At 46.8% G+C, this 18,605-nt stretch overlaps 1 protein-coding gene across 2 annotated transcripts in view; it reads left to right on the plus strand.

Moving 5' to 3' along the window:
• Window positions 1–18,605, plus strand: part of PPP1R1A (protein phosphatase 1 regulatory inhibitor subunit 1A) — a 519,576-nt gene that overhangs the window by 492,383 nt on the left and 8,588 nt on the right. For both annotated transcript variants that reach the window (XM_078688653.1, XM_078688644.1), the window contains one exon: window positions 15,432–15,561. In XM_078688653.1, the coding sequence (XP_078544779.1) occupies window positions 15,432–15,556 (125 nt within the window). In that variant the 3' untranslated portion in view covers window positions 15,557–15,561. The remainder of the gene's footprint in view (window positions 1–15,431; window positions 15,562–18,605) is intronic.

An 18,605-nucleotide genomic window follows, 5' to 3' on the forward strand; every position in this document is an offset into this window, starting at 1 on the left:
ATATTTTGCCCAAGTTTTTGTATTTATTTCGGACTATTCCATACAGAGTCCCCCTGTCATTTTTTAAACACTTGGAGGGTGCTGTAGGGGGCTTTATTTGGAGCTATTGACGTGCTAGGAGAGCTTTACGTTTTATTAAACTACCATATATCCGAGGTGAGTTTATACTCCGAGATTTTAACTTATATTTTTGGGCTGCTTTTTTTGGTCGAACACAAAGCCTGTTTAATGGTCTAACAGCTGCAGCACCTGGCTCTCTTATCAAATAGCGAGTGGTCCCGATGCGGGTTTTTTTGTTGTACAAAACAATGGATCCCAACTACTACAAAGATTGTGAGGCATATCGTTAAGATATGGCAAGATATCTCTAAAGTATATTCCCTTGCATACTGGCATGTATACACTGGGCTATGGGGGAATCCCGCAATGCCAGAAATATTTCATGATCCTACTGGAGGGAGGTGGCAAAGCAGGGGTATAGAACAACTCAGCCAACTATATGATGGGCAAGGGTTCCAGTTGTTTGCCTCACTGCAGGAAGAGTATGGGTTGCCACAGACTACGTTTTTTTTAAATATCTGCAAATAAGGGACTATATGCTACAGGGCTTGGGCCTAGTACAGTTACCAAGTCCCTCAGGGATACTTTCTGTACTTTTTCAGACCCGTGGCCAGGGGTTAATTGGCAAAGCCTACAAGAAGCTTTTAGATACCGCTAGTGACGATGGCATACAAGTTGCAGGAAAGTTAAGTTGAGTTTTCAAAATCAATATAACCAGCAACGAAGTACAGGAATCTATGGCGACCATAGATACAGCAGTAGCATCGGTTAATTTGAAGCTACAGCAACATAGGGTAATTTTTATACAGTATTATACTCCAGAGGTAATCTCTAAATGTGCTATGAATCACACATCTTCACTTAAAGTATATTGTCCAACGTGTCAAATGTATGCTGCTGATTTATGTCATATGTTCATTAAGTGCCCTGTGTTGAGTGTATTTTAGTCTAAAGTTAACCATGCTCTTTCAACTTTGGCTGGACACAGCATTCAAATGACAAAGAAGGAACTTGTGCTGGGGGCAATACAAGACCGATGCTGTCTCTCAAGCCCATTTGTATCAATTTTAAACATATGTGCTCGATTGTGTATTGCTCGGGTTTGGATTAAAAAAAACAGGGCCCAGAATTAATGAAGTTTGGTCTTTACTTCGTGAAATATATGAAATGGAAATGGCTCTTGCGAAAGCTAGAGGTCCACACTCGTGGAGAAAATGTAAACGGATGTGCTCTGGTACTCAGTGGGATTAAAACTGAGCTTTACATACTTTACTGGGGTTTATATTCAGCACGGTGTATTTGAGTTTATAATTAACCTTTGTACCCCCTTGTTCTCCCTTTCTATTTCAATTTTTGTTAGAAATTTGTTAATGCAATTTCCTGATGCGCTCGTCTTCCGTGGATTGATTTGCATTCATGGCTAAGTCAAATAAAAAAAATTACAAAAATTACAGGCCAAGCTTTAAATTCCTCTTTTATTGCACATAAGTCACCCCAAGTTAGACCCTTGGTAGCCCATCGATCTGGGTGCTTTGTAAGTAAAAGTTAGGACATGCACTGTTATGTTTTGCATGGCCTATTACCTTGAGGCCTACTTCTCTCATAGGTTATCATTGGGAATTCCTTAAAACATTTTTAATCTTTAATTCCTGATCATAAAGGAGTAGCTGCATCATCTTTTTATCTTCAGAATGGTAATGATAAATCCTCCTTAATGGTACAGTTAGATTTAACATCACTTTTTTTAGAAATGCAACTTTTAAAAAATCGGTATTTCTACACTTTGTACATTCCCTCTTGACAGCCAAAAACAAAGGAAGGGTAGGTGGGACTGAGAACTCATCGGCATTCATCTGTATACTGAGAGCTCTTCTTGGGCTGGAAGAGAGGAGGGAAGCTGACACACCTGAATAGGCAGTATCCTGTTTCCCAAACTAAGGGCTAATTACCCTCTACTGATAGTCTGCAGCCAGGGCTGGGAAGAAAGGACCTGTGTGCACTTCAAAGACCCTTCTTTGAAGAGGTATAAGTGCTGGGGCTCTGACCCTACCAAGGCAGTACACTACTGGACCTGTGAAGAACTCTGCCAGGAGTAAAGACCACTGTGCCCCAAGGATTGACACTCTGCTTTACTGCTGCTGTAGAATAACTGCTTTTCTGCTTTGCTGTGCTGCCCAGCAGCTAGCCGATCTCTGCCCTGCTGAGTACAATTACTGAATCCATTTCACTTGAACCTAGAATGACTCCAAGGGCTTGCTGGCTTTCAGCCTGCTCTGACTTCTCAGGGCCATCAAAGACTCCCCACAACCCTGCAACAGCACCAAGACTCTGCCACCTGTGAGTCCAGCGCTACTAAGTGGTGCCAATCCAGTCCTGTGGCCCTGAAAGTGAGTGTTGCTGTCCAGAACCATCAAAATCGATGAAGTGACGACTTTGAGCTAATCGAAACCGACACATTGCCCTTTAGTGCCGATGCAGGAGCTGATCGGCGACATCGCTTCAACACACTGCGTGGCTCAATAATAATGGGCAGTGTGGCTCGACGACGATGCATTGCTAGCAGCATAAAGGGGTTCGTCTATGAAGCCTTTATCACTGGCGCGGTTTGAAACCGATTAACCGAGTCTCCGAAGTCGATGCTTCCGCCCCTCAAGGTTCCTTTTCAGCAGGACCGGCATAAGTCCTGTAGCCAGCCTGACCTCCATCGCAGTCAGCATGAACTTTAGATTCACCACGGGCCAGCTTCACCTCAAGTAACTCTTAAGCGCTATTTGCTGATAAGCACTATATTTTGATTTATTCTTTAAAAATTCATAACTCAAGTTCTACTTATTCTACTTTTGTCGTTTTGGCCTTGTTTTACTTGTAAAAATATAATATATTTTACTAAGTATGTGTGGAGTATTTTTGTGGTGCTTTCATTGTGTTACTGTGTGTGTGTGTCTGTTGCACAAATACTTTACACATTGCCTATATAGATAAGACTGACTGCTCTGTGCCAGACTACCGAAGGGTGAGCACAAGTTATGTTTTAGTGTGTATTTAGCTTACGCTGAATAGAGTGGTGATTCCTGCTTGTACAGAGTGCATAATGTGCTAAACAATTATCAAAGTGTTCCCAATTGAAAAAGGTGGCTCCGAAGTCCCACTTGGTAATGGGAGGTTATGCTCCTGAATCTCATTAATAACCTTTACTAAAATGGCAGCTCTAACATCCAGCGTTGTGACATACGTAGCACATGGCCCCATTGGCGTGCTTGCACACAGCCCTGTGTATGCACTCAACCAAATGTACATGTACCCAACACAGCACAACACTGTGTACTACATAATTATCCCCAAAAAGACAGTGTTCTCACTCGAGGGGTCAAATTAGATAACTTGCAGTTTTGTTCACCAGAGATTCCTGCATCACACATGGGTCCGTTGGCAGCTCCAGGTCATCACCAACAAAGATGTGGTTATTGCCTCACCTTGGAAGAACAAGCAACTCTGTTTACAGTAAAATTCAATGCTTGTTTATTCCATACAGATCTGCCACACTAGAATCGTTGTGCATCCGTTTCGGTGTATGTGCGCGGTATAAGAATTTTAACATAACATAACATAACATCCACCAACAGCTACTCCTCCAATTGACTTAGAATACTCACCCAGTATTCTAAGTGTTACATGTTGAGTTTCCAACTCAGGACATCCACTGACGTAACGAAAAGTGAGGGGGGCTCCCTGCACGGTACTTAGGGGGGCCCCCTCCGGGCTCAATCAGGAGCTCTCCGGCCAGAGTGCAGTGCCGAGAGGGCCCCTTGGAGCTAGGGGCCACCCCGCACCGCGTGGGCTGAGGGGGCCTGTGTTACGCCCCTGAGGACATCGTACTGCTAACGTACCCAGTATGTGCCATGAACACTACAAAAATATTCTGTTAGTGAACCTTTATTGGTTTCAACACTTCATCCTTGAGTGCCGCAACTCCAAGCCCCTAATTACACAGAAGAGGAACTCTACATGGAAATTCTGAGCAGTCAAAATTATCGTTACTAGTTAGAATTTCCTAATGGAATTCCTACTATTATGAGTTATTCTCCATGGAATGTGTAATTACTGTGTGACTGGGATTTACCAGGCAGAATTACGCACAGTATTCCTAGTTCCATGTGGATTAATGTGGATTAATGCACACTATTACTTCCTGTTCTGACCAGTTGTTATATGAGTTTGAGGGACTGAATATTGGCTTAGGGAGGCAAGAGGATAGTGGAGGGAAGGGGAAGTTTAACTGATGGCAGGGAGAGCATCAAATGCTACAACTTTGCCCTAGAAAAATGTTGACTTGGACGAGGCCTCACTGCTGGTGCACACAAAACCTCATGTGATTTTACCAAGTGGACTTTCCAGCTGGGAAAATTTGGTCCAGTGTTCACATGGCCAGTGGTGATCAAGTACTAAGGGGCATATTAACCAGGCCAAGCGATAATTATCGCTAAGCGCACTTAGCGCTAGGATAATTATCGCCGGCCAACTCTGAATTTTATCGCGGAGATAGCGTGCTATCAGCAACGCTTATCTCCAAAGCGATAAAATTCAGAGCACAAGCTGCCAATTGTGAGATTATCGCTGGAAATACAGCGATAATCCCACAAGGTTTGGCGATAGCTTGCTGAAAGGGATAGAGATACTTAGCCATGATATCCACCTTACATAGGATATCATGGCTAAGTCAGAAAAATACCAGATGTAAAAAAGCAGCATTAACTGTGGTAAGCGCTGCTTTCTTTATCACTAACAGGGTTAGCGATATCCTTGATAATAGGAGAAATGTCGCTTGGTGACATTTCTCCTATTATTTTACTCTGCAATGCTCCCTTTGCATCTCATTAGAGATGCAAGGGGAAGCGTAAAGTAAAAGGGTGCTAACATGCAAATTTGCGTGTTAGCACCCTGTTGCTGATAGGGCGCTAGTTTTATATCTGCTTTTTTGGCTTTTAAAGCCAAAAAAGCAGAGATAAATCCCTTGTTAATATGCCCCTAAGTCTTCAGAAGGAAGGCAGAGTGTATGTCTGAACCTACTATGAGTGAGTGAATGAAATTAATCTTTATTCTGATGCGATCACAGCTATGAAAGATAAAATCATGGTACAAAATACAGTCATTACAAATCCATAAATAATTTAAAATATAGACACCTGATTGCATCCTGCTAAAAAGACAATAAAGGAAAATAGGGCCACACCATGATCAATTTGGTCTTGATTGTATTGATCTAAAAGCAGCCTGCAGGAAGTTTGTGACTACAATAAGGGTTTGTTGGGCAGGAGCTGTAAGTTCATGAGTGCCACACGGGCTTGCCTGAAGTTTAAAGATTTAAAAAATGTTCAGAGAAACTGCCTCCTAGTGTGACTAAAATATTTACACGAAAGTACAAAATGTGAGGTATCCTGTGGAGACTTAGATTTGCGGCCAGAGGGCCCTCCCGAGTTTGAGTGAATATAACCGGGCTGGGTAGCCAGGAGATGATGAATCTGATTGGACCTAAATTGGGCCACCAGAAACCTATCACTTGCACTTGTAATGATAAAAGAGTAATTCTCCATTCCCTGCACTGATTTCAGCAGAACATACCCTCTCACTGCCGGTTTCTGGAGCTCAATATTTCTGCGATGAGCAGTGGTTTACTTGAAAAACAAATCCTTTAGCTCTTTGGGCCATAATGAGTCGATATTATTTCTATTTAATAATATTTATTCAGTGTGAAAAACTATAAAATATGCAAATTTATACAATTCATATATATACAATACAATAATTAAAATCAGATATTAAAAAGGGCCCACATCTCTCCAGTGACAATCATGTATTCATAACTTATCTTATAATAAACCACAGATACATCAGTTGTAAATATAAGACATAGATTCTGGTTCTAGTGCTGTTGTATAATGCTCAGTCATAGACGGAATGTTAATTTGAGGCAAAAATTAATAAAGTGCAAGTGCAATAGAGTGCTTGTACATACTAGTGCAATATACCATATTAAAACAATTAAAGTTAACAGCTAATAAATATCTACCTATACTAAAAACTATTTTCTGTGATGTATCTGTTTTAAAAATTCTAAGAGCTCCCGAATGTAACCTGATTCCCAAATTTCGGCAGATGGGTTTGATCCAGTTTTTTCCTTTGGCATACACTGGGCAAAAAATAATATATGACAGTCATTTTCTACTGCATTAATCAGACATAGGGGACAATAGTGATCACTATTGTTATGTAGCCATTTAGCTGTATTGCAATTAACCTGTAGGACCTCGAAGTGAAACTTCATATACATTGACTTAGCCAGTTGCGGTTGAACTTCATCTAGATATTGTTTAAAAAAGGGGAGTGGTTTTACTAGTAGACACTGGGATGTTAGCCTACCTATTTCAGAACAATTATAGATACTGTTTTGCATGTATGCCCTGTATGTATTTTTCAAAAGCTTTTTTGAAAGTGTTGTTAATATACTGGGTGTATCTCAAAAATAGTTAAGACCTAGTGTGTAAGGTGATCGAGTCTCAGGATCTCAATTAGTCCCTCTTGATAGTTTTTAAGTTATTCTGTAAGCAACAAATAGATCCAGAATAACAGAGGTCTCAATGTGGCTTGTTGGTTTATGCACTTTACATTGAGGTCCTGCATGATCGTAATCATGGGTGTGTGTACAGGCAAATGTAGTAGCCTCCTTAAGAACTTGCTTTTCTCCCCGGTGAGCATGCTATGCCTAGTGGCCCCCCAGAGCTCTGCGCCATATAGAGTTGCGGATTTTGCCCTGTAATTGTAAACCTCCAAGGCGGGAGACACTGACTTGGATACACTTTTCTGATGCTTTTTCAGTATTGTCATGGAAGTTTGGAGAAAAGTAGCCTTGCATTTGTGTAAGTGTGGACTCCATGTCAATGTTGTGTCTAGTGTGATACCAAGGTAGTTAAAATTGGACACATATTCTAGCTTTTGTTTTTGAACTGTGATATTTTTCTTAAAGGTTTTATGCGGTTTTATCACCACGAATTTGGTTTTGTTAGAGTTTATTTCAAAGCCATTTAAAACACAATATTCACTGAAGAAATTCATTTGATTTTGTAATCCCTTTGGAGTTTGTGATAAAAAAATGGTATCATCGGCGAATAGTAGAGCCGGTGCTGGCCCCCCTCCGAGATTTGGCGAATCATGTTTGCAACCTTGGAGATGTTTCACAACTTTGTTTACATATAATGAGAAAAGAGTGGGTGCCAGTACACATCCCTGCCTTACTCCTCTTTTTATAGGGATCGCCTCTGAAAGTTCGCCCCTGGGTCCCCATCTGAATTTTGTATAATTGTCTTCATGCAGCCTCACTATCTGTGCCAGAAGATCTTCAGGGACTCCCTCGATTTCAAGGGAGTTCCAAACGGAGTCCATGGGCATAAGGCCTTCAAATCTATGAATGCTATGTATAGGTGTCCTCCCATTAAAATTGTGTATTTCCAGCCTATACATAGAAGTCTAAAGACCTGATCTGTTGTGCTCATTCTCACTCTGAACCCAGCTTGATACTGTGATAGAATGTTATTTTCTTCTATCCAGTTATTGAGCGAGGATAGAATCTGTTTTGCATATATCTTTTGTAAGGTATCTATTAGACTTATAGGCCTGTAATTGGCAGGATCTTGTTAATTTCCTTTTTAAAAATTGGGATTAGTTCAGCCCCTTTCCTGGACTCTGGTATAGAAGCTCCTGCAGCACAGCATTGCATAAAAGATTTACCTATGGTGCCCATACTGTTTTATCATGTCTCAGTAGGTTGCCGGGTATCTTGTCGGGACCAGGGGCTTTCCCTTGCTTGACAGCGTCTATTGCTGCCATTGTATCATCTAAACTAAAATAGGGATAAATGTTTGGTCCACTCTGTGTGATTTCTAGGGGGCAGTTTGCCTTCGATCGATGGCCATGTGTCAGTTGGATAGTAGCATTTGAGTACTGGGTCGAAAAGTGTCTATGCCAAGTGCCTTGATCCAAAAAGAGATCGAAACTGGTACTTCCGATTTTGTTGCCCTTGGCTAGTATTTTCCAAAAGCCCGCATGATCCTTATTTTTTTTGCAAAGTTAAGGTCATTCTAGATACGATCGTCCCAAACCTTTTTTGTTTGCACTAGTAATTTCTTGTACTTGGCCCTTCTATGCCTTAATACTTCACTGTCATTGGATCTCACAGCCGCTAGCAGTTCAGTTTTGGCTTTACGGCGCTCATTGTTATACCATTGAATGTGCGAGGGGTGGATGTCAGTACTGGCTGGCTCGTGTTCTCTAGGGGTTTTGCTCAAGTGTGGTTTCAATTTATCTATCATAGTACAGTGGATCTGCACAATGGGGATCACTCGCATGGATGTATCTATATAAGGGGCTAAAACATCTGAGAAGGTATTATAGATACTCGTCATAACCTCATGGTTACCTGCGATAGAAGGCCATTGTAGAGCTCTACGATTATTGCTAACTATCGGCTAAATTGAATTTATAGCGTTAGCATTATTTCCCAGAGTCCAGGTTTCGAAAAGGGATCCCACTATTGTTAAACATAGTGGGAAGTGATCGCTGTCATCTCGAACATCTACTTTTAGGTCGATTAGGTTACCCCATGAGTTAACACTGACCATTATGTAGTCAATTCTACTCCTAGTAGGACGTCTCTTGAATGTGTGGGCACTCAGTCTATCTGAGGTATCCTGCCATTGCAGGCCCTCAGACTCTGTCCTGAAACTAATGGAATCAGTTGGGCCATTGCGGTTGTGCAAGGTACGGAAATGCCAGACTCCAAAGGTGGGACACCACTTACCTATCTTCCAGACTGGTTTCCAATCCCACAACTGGTTAAAATTTACAATTAAAGTCTCTGCCTATAATTATCATCTTGTGTGTTTTGCTGTTCGCCCTATGTGGGAAGGGTATGCCCAGACATGGGTCCCGTGCTCACTACGCCACTGTAGTCAAGCTATCCCGGGTGATGACGGCTGATAGTCAGAAACCGGGCCTAGGATGCTTGATTCCGGTCCAGGGAAGACATGGCTTGGCAGTTCAGGCTGGACTGTTCCCATGAGGCACAGGGTCAAGGCTGATTTGCATATGGCCATGTCTGAACTGGGGTGGCGTGGTGAGCAAAATAATGATGGATTAAACCCAGATCTGTGACTGGGGGTGAATGTGTTGCCAATGTGCAACATTCCGTCCATCATGTTGTGTGTTTTAAAACTCTGCACCCTCCGCAGGTGGAGCGGAGTTCTCTGCCCACAGTTAGTATTTAACACTGACAAACACACCGTCTCCGACGAAGTATTTCCGGGAGGGCCCTATCCAAGAAATCATACAGACCATCAATATGTTCTTATGGTCTCCCATGTTAAATGTTGTGTGTTTGCCTAACAAATGAGAAACCTTAATGCTCAGCTGGCCTGTAATTTCCTGGTTAGGAGTAACAAGCCCGGAAACCCCAGTCTGAACTACGGTATAGGGACAAAAGGCTGGGGGAAGATTGATTAATGGCAACAAGATGCCGCTATCAAGAGGATAAGATGACTGGGCTGCTACAACAGAGGTATGCAAGGAAGGGCGCTGACTAACGGGGGCCGATTTAATGTAAAAAGGGTGAGAATCATGTCACTGGGTGTGGGCTGTCAGGCTCCTTTGGACAAGGGATGTAGGGATGCAAGTACAAGGCTGACTGCACCTTGGATAGTCAATAGAGGGTACATCAACATTGGTGACATGAGACTGCAAGGGTAGGGAGAGGGTGCATTGTCAATGAAGGCCAAAATGTTCTCCTATCTAGTTTATATATCTCTAGACTGATCTGGGTGAGGGCTGGAACCCCATTTCAAGTCACAAGCCAGATGGTTGATCCAGAGGGTAGGTATGTGGGAGTGATGGGGAGGCTTTTTGGCAGAGAGGTGGCACTTTGCAGTGTTTACGCACCGAATGTGGACCAACCCCGATTCTTTGATGCCGTTTCAGGTGCATTGGCACACTATTTGGCAGGGCCGATCATACTAGGGGGCGATTTTAACTCCATTACGGATACTGCACTGGACAGGTCCCATCCGCCGCTGGCTGAATCCTTAGTACATAGGGTGGCTCGCCGGAGGTTGGAATGGCAGAATGAATGGGGGCTGATGGATGTGTGGCGTGGGCAACACCCTGCTGACAGGGACTACTCCTTCTTTTCTGGGCCCCACGAGCTGCATGTCAGGATAGACGCGATCCTCTGTGACCCTAACACTGCTAACATGGCATCGCATACTGAATACTTAGCTAGGACCATTGCTGATCATAACCCCCAGCTGCTTTCTCTCCATTGGCAACGGGCGAGAACGGCGATTCCCAATTGGCGATTGAACCCTGATACGCTAGAAGATCAGGTATTTTGAGCGGAGGTCCTGGAGGGAGTGGAGACGTACTTCGCGGTTAATGAGGGATCAGCTTCGTCACGGGGACTTGAGTGGGACGCATTTAAGGTAGTAGCGAGAGGGCTGTGCATTGGTAAACACTGCGGAGTCAGGAAAGTGGTTTTAGAGGAGGTTCTGAAGGCAGAGGAGGCACTGAGGAAGATAGAATTACAAAGACCTGAACAGGGAGCGTTGCAGGCGCAGCTTTTGGAAGCTAAGGAATTGGTGGCAGCGGAAACTGAAAGGTTACGATGCTATGACTATAAGCAGTATACAGCAAGGGTACATGAGGAGGGTGACAAGGTGGGTACGTTGCTAGCGAAATTGGCTAACCCAGATCCTAGGGGGTGCTCGGTCCTGAGCCTAAGAACGGACTCCGGAGACACGGTTTACTCCCAGTTGGCGATCTTATCGTGCTTTACGAAGTACTATGAGACCCTGTACCGGAGTCGATTGGTGGCGGAGGACGTACACATGGAGAATTACCTAGCGGAAATTCAGTTTCCACAGTTAGGAGATGAGGACGCTAAGGCCCTGGGCGCCGCGATCACGCTAGCTGAGATTAGGGGAGCAATTAAAAAGATGGCGAGGAAAAAGACTCCTGGAGTGGATGGCTTCCCAGTTGAATTTTATGCTACATACATTGACACCCTGGCGCCCCGGTTGCTGGTGTTATAATTAAGCACTGAACCGAGGATGCCTACCCGGCTCTATGCGGGAGGCTTTGGTGGTACCATTGCTGAAGCCGGGGAGAGACAGCACAGATGTGACTTCGTACAGACCGTTATCTATGTTGGCGGTGGACTATAAAATTTTGAGCCGAATCTTGGCCACCAGATTGCTGCCTTATATGACAACGTTGATTCATGAAGACCAGGCTGGTTTTATCCCCACCCAGAACACTTCGGTTAATATCCGCCGTTTGGTTCGTGTTTTGGGGAGCGAACTGGACCCGGGCGACTGGCCGGCGGTACTGTCTATTGACATAGAAAAGGCATTTGATAGCTTAGAATGGGCCTACCTAGATAGAGTTCTAGAGAAGTTTGGCATGGGCAACGGGTTCCGGCGCTGGACGAGAGTCTTGTACTCCTCGGCTACCGCCAGGGTGCGACTGGGCTCAGTGATATCGACGGCGTACCCGGTGCAGCGGGGCACGAGACAGGGTTTGTTCCTTGTCCCCTCTGTTGTTCGCGCTGGCGATTGAACCCTTGGCGATTCGCGCTAGGACGGGAGCGGCGTATGAGGGGGTCGTCTGTCGCGGTGAGCGCCATTACATCTCGTTATATGCGGATGATCTCTTGTTGTTCCTGGAGAACACGTCTGGTGCGTAGGGGTCGGCGGTGGCAATGCTTGATACCTTTGGGGCTCTGTCGGGCCTCGGAGTAAACTGGCGTAAAGCTTGTGTTTTTCCGCTGAGGGCGGATGCGCCCCAGCAACCGCTGCCTGTGGGGGTGGTCTGGGAGGGCTCCTGCTTCACCTATCTGGGAGTGCGGATTTATCATAGGACTGATGACTTGTTGGAGGGCAATATTGGACGCTGCATTAGAGCCCTGAGGGGCTCGGTAGCATTTTGGGCCACTCTCCCGTTGTCGGTGGTTGGCAGAGTAGCATTGCTCAAGATGGTGGCCCTGCCGCGTCTCCTGTATTTTTTCAGGACGTTGCCACTGTGGATCCCGCCTCGGATCTTTGCGGATCTACGGACCCTTACTATCGGGTTCCTATGGGGGAGCGGAAGGAGAAGGGTGGCGTTGGACACACTGCGTCGACCGAAACCGGAAGGGGGTATGGCGGTGCCGGACTTCGAATTATATTATTTGGCGGCGCAGCTGCAGATCCTTACGCAACAAGTAGCTAGAGAGTTTAGGGGCCCTGACCTGCTCCGCGGGACGGGGATACAGAGACATGTATTGTCCTATATCATCCTACAACAACGCCTTGATGTAGGCCACCTAACGCTTGAAGAAAGAACAATACGGTTGTGCTGGAATAGAAGTCAGAAGCGTGCGGGAGCGGTGCATCCGTACGCCCCGGAGATACCTCTGGGAATGCTGACGGCCTTACCGCATGGAGGGGACTGGTCCCCCCTTCAGGAATGGGAAGAGCTGGGGCTCCACATGGTGGGAGACCTATATGCCGATGGTGAGTTGCTTCCCTTCAGTACGGTGCAGGACCTCTTTGGGATCCCTGCTGGCGATTTCCTGCTATATATGGCCGTGACTGCGGCCATAAGGAAACATTGGAAGGTGGGGCAATTAGAGCCTACAACCACGATGGCGTGCCAATATGTGGTGATGTCGGCAGGGACGTTTAAAGCAATTACGTGTTTGCATTCTCGCCTGCTTTATGAAAACCTGGTGCCCCTTACGACGTTGAAGCTGAAATGGGAGGAGAGTGTGGGGAAACCTATACCGGATGCAACTTGGGGTCAAATTTTAAGGAGGGCATGGAAAGGGTGTAGAAATGCACGCTTCCAACAAGTGCATTTCTTTGTACTACATAGGGCCTACTTAACACCAGGCAAGATACAACGGCATTTCCATGTCCAGGGAGCGGCATGCCCAAGGTGCTTATTGCAGGGGGCGGAGCTAGACCACATGATGTGGGACTGCCCGAAGCTGGGCTCGTACTGGATGGAAGTGGGAGAAACATTGGAGGGCGTGACGGATAGACAGCTGACTTTTGATAAAGCGACCTGTCTACTACTCTGGTTCCCACACACCAAGAAAACAAAGATCTCCAGTAAATTCATAGACCTAGGACTCATTCTGGCCCAGAGAGAGATCACCTGGCACTGGAAGTCATTGGAGGGCCCCTCCAGTAGGCGCTGGGCAACAGAACTAGAAAAGTGGGCCAGAAGCGAAAGCATGGTCAGGCTTAGACAGGCAATTCGAACGGCTGATGAGAAGAGCTTGGAGGCAGCACGGATGTGGGAGGGTCTAGTACTTGCACTGCATGAGTATCACTCGCGAGAGGGAGGCCAGGAAGACTGAAACTTATTGTAGATTCCAGGTGCCGCACGATTGTAAGAGAGTTCTCCCCTCAGCTCCTGAGTACTGTGTATTCATCCTGAATTCGGCTCACACCGGCGAGAGACTTGGGGGTGGGTGCAGGGTGGGGAGGGGGGGGCCCCTGCCGCACGTCTGGCGATGATTGTTGTGAGTGGATGGCGTGCAGTGGACAGGCAGTTGGGCACGTTAGGTATGTTTAATTAGGCGAGGATGAGGAAACTGACCTAGTGCATTACACTTCATGGTGGTTGGGGGGGCTGTGTTATCGGTTGGGGTTAGGGATAGGGTAGGTAGAGAAAAGCAGATTTCTTATGTGCGCCTCACTGTATTGGTCTCAAGTGAACATCGATATTATTGTACTCTCGCCTGGCTTCTATACGGATCTCTAGCTGTCGCCGCCCTGCCTCCGGGATGTGGGCTGAATGGCTGTGTATAATCTTGTTTCTGAATGAGGACCGGCGATTGGCTGATACAGGCAGGATTGCCTCTTTGATTGTAAGTTCCTGATTCTGCAATAAAAATTGTTTAAAAAAAAATAAAAAAAATTAATATATCTCTAGAAGCCGGTAATAATGTCTGTTAATTTTTGTGTTACAGGAGCCCAAAAGTCCTCCATGGTCTCGAGACAGTTGCTCACAAATTGGCCGCCAAACCCTTTGATGTGTCTGGCAGATGTTCAGTCTTTTTGGTCTTGTGCTTCTGTTTGGCAGGTAGCATCATGGCAGTACTAGAAGGTGAGGCTAGGGAGGGCCTACTCATGGGCGTGCCATGGAGAAGGGCCTCAGGGCCCGGGATAGATACAGGGCCAAATGGATCTGGCAAAGAAGCAACAGGCTCAATCCCCTGCACACTTATGGCATCCGTGTGCAGGGCCTCCAGAGGCAATGGAAAAGTGGAGCCTCTGGTTCCTCCTGACAGTTGCCTTTCAGCCCAGTCAATTTCCTTTGAAAAGGCCTGCACCGATTCTACCAGAAAGGAGTCAATAGTTGCGTGGCTTGAGACCGTAGGTGCCGTGACAGGCACAGCTTTACTTTTCCCCATTATCACTATACAGGCTGAAACAACAGGAAAGAAGACTTAGTGATAACAATAACTAAGTTACATACTGCAAAGTCTTCCAGTACGAGATATGCCACTGCTTCTGTCACGGAGAGATTAAACCACGGGACCTGGCTGGGGGCCAAGAGAGCAGGCCCAGCCTCTTCCGGCTGCTGACGGGTGCAGACGGGCCCACTCTTGGCCTGGTCTTTGCCCGGGCCACTCCCATGCGCGTCCCAGAGCTGGCTTTGTTGTGGACTTCCTAGGGATTCTCATGTCCAGAAGACATTGCAGTGTCCAGAGGGTCACTTGTGTTGTAGCTGTGCTAAACCTACAATATGAAAATAGCAACTGATTGGAGATCACACCCACATACACACACACACACACCACATGCCTATATGCATTTGTGTCTTCTGCTGTCCCGATCCATCTATTCTTGAAATCTTTGTCACTCAATTTTTACTCTTTCTTTCAGAAACCTATATACACTAGTCCTCAAATACATTTGGACATTTGATAAAATAATCAAAGTCCTTCATTCAATCCAAAAAGGCATCTGCGGCTAGAAGTACCAGATCAAAGTGTTTATTGCAACCTGTGAACTCTACATAGCCATTTTATTGTAGAGGTGCCTGTTCTTTACTCCAGTGTTAATCTCTAATGTTATGAAGCTATTGGTTCCAACTCTTATCCTTCAGTGACCCGTCTAATTACCTTTGTTCATGCAATGATACCAAAATGTATTGCTGAACCCTTGCTCAAACTTCACTGATGGATCATCAGCTCAGAAATGAGTCCATTTAAAATATTCTAATCAATTTCTTTTATCACTGGTCACATTTTAAGCCCTGTTTCCTTTCCCAAACAGGAGACGATTCTACAGGAGCATCCTGCAAGGACACAGAGAATCAAGCAGAGGACCTGTCTTCAGACATGCAGAGGATCCACATACCACTGCAGGATTCACCACAGGAAAGAGGTTCAGCTGACTGATCGAGGTGAGGAGCTCGCTTGGGCTGGCTCTTGGGTACTCCATATGGAAGGGCTGGCAACCCCAGTGGTGCAGGTGGTTTCTGTCTGCTGGCCAGAGGTTATGCAACAAAGGGTAGAAATCATTGTATTTCTAAAAATTGTCTACACCTCAATTAAAAAATCCCAACCTCTCCTTCTTTGAAGCTCTACCAATACAAATCAACAATCCCTTCGTCTACACTTGCCTATCTATTCATCCCGACAATCATTAGTATGAACTTAAATATAGATGTCAAAAGAGTTCTTCAAATAAATCTCGAACGAGAAGTGATCTTCATATCTTCTTTTAATTAATGATGTATTTCTTCCTGAGACAAACTAGCCGCCAACACGTGTTTCGTCGTGGTGAATAAACCATAGACTTCTTCAGGGCTATAGTTAAGTCATGTATATATGAGTTGGAACGTAATCTCCACAAATGAGAACACTAAATACTAATTATTCGTTTGAGGGCTCCAAAATCATTCTCAATATGACGATCCGACTCCAAAGTCAGTGATGAACTCCCGGCCTCCTTCATGTGTGTTGTGAAGATCGTGGTGTGTAGCTACACGCCACGATTTGGATCCGTTTACTGGCTTCACAACGCACGTGAAGGAGACCGGGAGTTCATCACTGACTTTGGAGTTGGATCGTCATATTGAGAATGATTTAGGAGCCCTCAAACAAATAATTAGTTTTTAGTGTTCTCATTTGTGGAGATTACGTTCCAACTCATATATACATGACTTAACTATAGCCCTGAAGAAGTCTATGGTTTATTCACCACGACGAAACACGTGTTGGCGGCTTTTTTGTCTCAGGAAGAAATACATCATTAATTAAAAGAAGATATGAAGATCACTTCTCGTTCGAGATTTATTTGAAGAACTCTTTTGACATCCAAGTTTAGCTCAGGATATATTCTGCTTTTTATGATATTTGTGGTTTTGTTTTACATTACCCTTTTTGGTTGTGGGTGGGTGGCCATAACCCTATCCTTGGAGCTTTAAAGATTTAAAGATAGTTTAGGACGCCCCCGCGCCGCACGGCCACCAGCTTCTGCGAGTGCCTCCCCGCCTGCCTCTCTGCTCGGCCAGCCGCCGCGCTCACCTCGTGCTCGCCTCCTGCCTGCCTCTGTTCATCTGTTTTGGTGTTTTAACTGTTTTTGCATTTATCTTTTGTTTTCTGTATTTTTATCTTGTTTCCCCTCATTTTGCCTGTTTTTGCCCCGTCTCTTCCCTCCCCGCTTCCCGCCACCGCCGCTAAACCCCGCCCCTTTTTGCATTCTGTACCCTCCCCGCTCCCGCCTCCCAGCTGCTCCGCCCTCCCTCGCACTTGGCCATATATGGCGACCGTGCGACGCAGGTGAGTGTGTCCTAGTTTAGGACGCCCCCGCGCCGCACGGCCACCAGCTGCTGCGAGTGCCTCCCCGCCTGCCTCTCTGCTCGGCCAGCCGCCGCGCTCACCTCGTGCTCGCCTCCTGCCTGCCTCTGTTCATCTGTTTTGGTGTTTTAACTGTTTTTGCATTTATCTTTTGTTTTCTGTATTTTTATCTTGTTTCCCCTCATTTTGCCTGTTTTTGCCCCGTCTCTTCCCTCCCCGCTCCCCGCTTCCCGCCACCGCCGCTAAACCCCGCCCCTTTTTGCATTCTGTACCCTCCCCGCTCCCGCCTCCCAGCTGCTCCGCCCTCCCTCGCACTTGGCCATATATGGCGACCGTGCGACGCAGGTGAGTGTGTCCTAGTTTAGGACGCCCCCGCGCCGCACGGCCACCAGCTGCTGCGAGTGCCTTCCCGCCTGCCTCTCTGCTCGGCCAGCCGCCGCGCTCACCTCGTGCTCGCCTCCTGCCTGCCTCTGTTCATCTGTTTTGGTGTTTTAACTGTTTTTGCATTTATCTTTTGTTTTCTGTATTTTTATCTTGTTTCCCCTCATTTTGCCTGTTTTTGCCCCCGTCTCTTCCCTCCCCGCCACCGCCGCTAAACCCCGCCCCTTTTTGCATTCTGTACCCTCCCCGCTCCCGCCTCCCAGCTGCTCCGCCCTCCCTCGCACTTCGCCATATATGGCGACCGTGCGACGCAGGTGAGTGTGTCCTAGTTTAGGACACCCCCGCGCCGCACGGCCACCAGCTGCTGCGAGTGCCTCCCCGCCTGCCTCTCTGCTCGGCCAGCCGCCGCGCTCACCTCGTGCTCGCCTCCTGCCTGCCTCTGTTCATCTGTTTTGGTGTTTTAACTGTTTTTGCATTTATCTTTTGTTTTCTGTATTTTTATCTTGTTTCCCCTCATTTTGCCTGTTTTTGCCCCCGTCTCTTCCCTCCCCGCTCCCCGCTTCCCGCCACCGCCGCTAAACCCCGCCCCTTTTTGCATTCTGTACCCTCCCCGCCTCCCAGCTGCTCCGCCCTCCCTCGCACTTCGCCATATATGGCGACCGTGCGCACGCGCAGTGTTGACGCGTAGCGGGCGCGCCGATTGTGCGCCGAAGGCGCGCCAAAGGTAAGCCCGTCTGCGCCCGTCCGCGCCTGGACCGCGCCCAGTGCCAGGACCCTTGGCCCCCACCGACCCCAGCCCACCCGCCGGATGTACGACGCCGCCACCCTCATCGCACTCAACGCCGGCCGAAACCCGGTATGCTACCAAGCCACCCCGAGACGCACCCACGGACCCTTCAGCTGCCGCTCCTGCAAGTACACCTGCATCCGGACCTGCACCACACCCGCACCCACCAAGACCAAGACGAGCAACAACAGCAGCCACCTGAAGTGCATCCTGCTCAACACCCGCTCCATCCACAGACACGCCGTCGAGCTCTGGAACCTGCTCGACACCACAGACCCTGACGTCGCCTTCCTCACGGAAACCTGGATGAACGCCTCCTCAGCGCCCGACATCGCCATCGCCATCCCGGACGGCTACAAGATCATCCGGAGAGACCGCGTCAACCAGACAGGAGGAGGCATCGCCATCATTCACAGGAACACCATCCGCATCACGACCAACACCGACGACACCATCGCACCCACCGAACACCTGCAC

The sequence above is a fragment of the Lissotriton helveticus genome, chromosome 1_1 (assembly GCF_964261635.1).
Source record: "Lissotriton helveticus chromosome 1_1, aLisHel1.1, whole genome shotgun sequence".
Classification (NCBI taxonomy): Eukaryota; Metazoa; Chordata; class Amphibia; order Caudata; family Salamandridae; genus Lissotriton; species Lissotriton helveticus.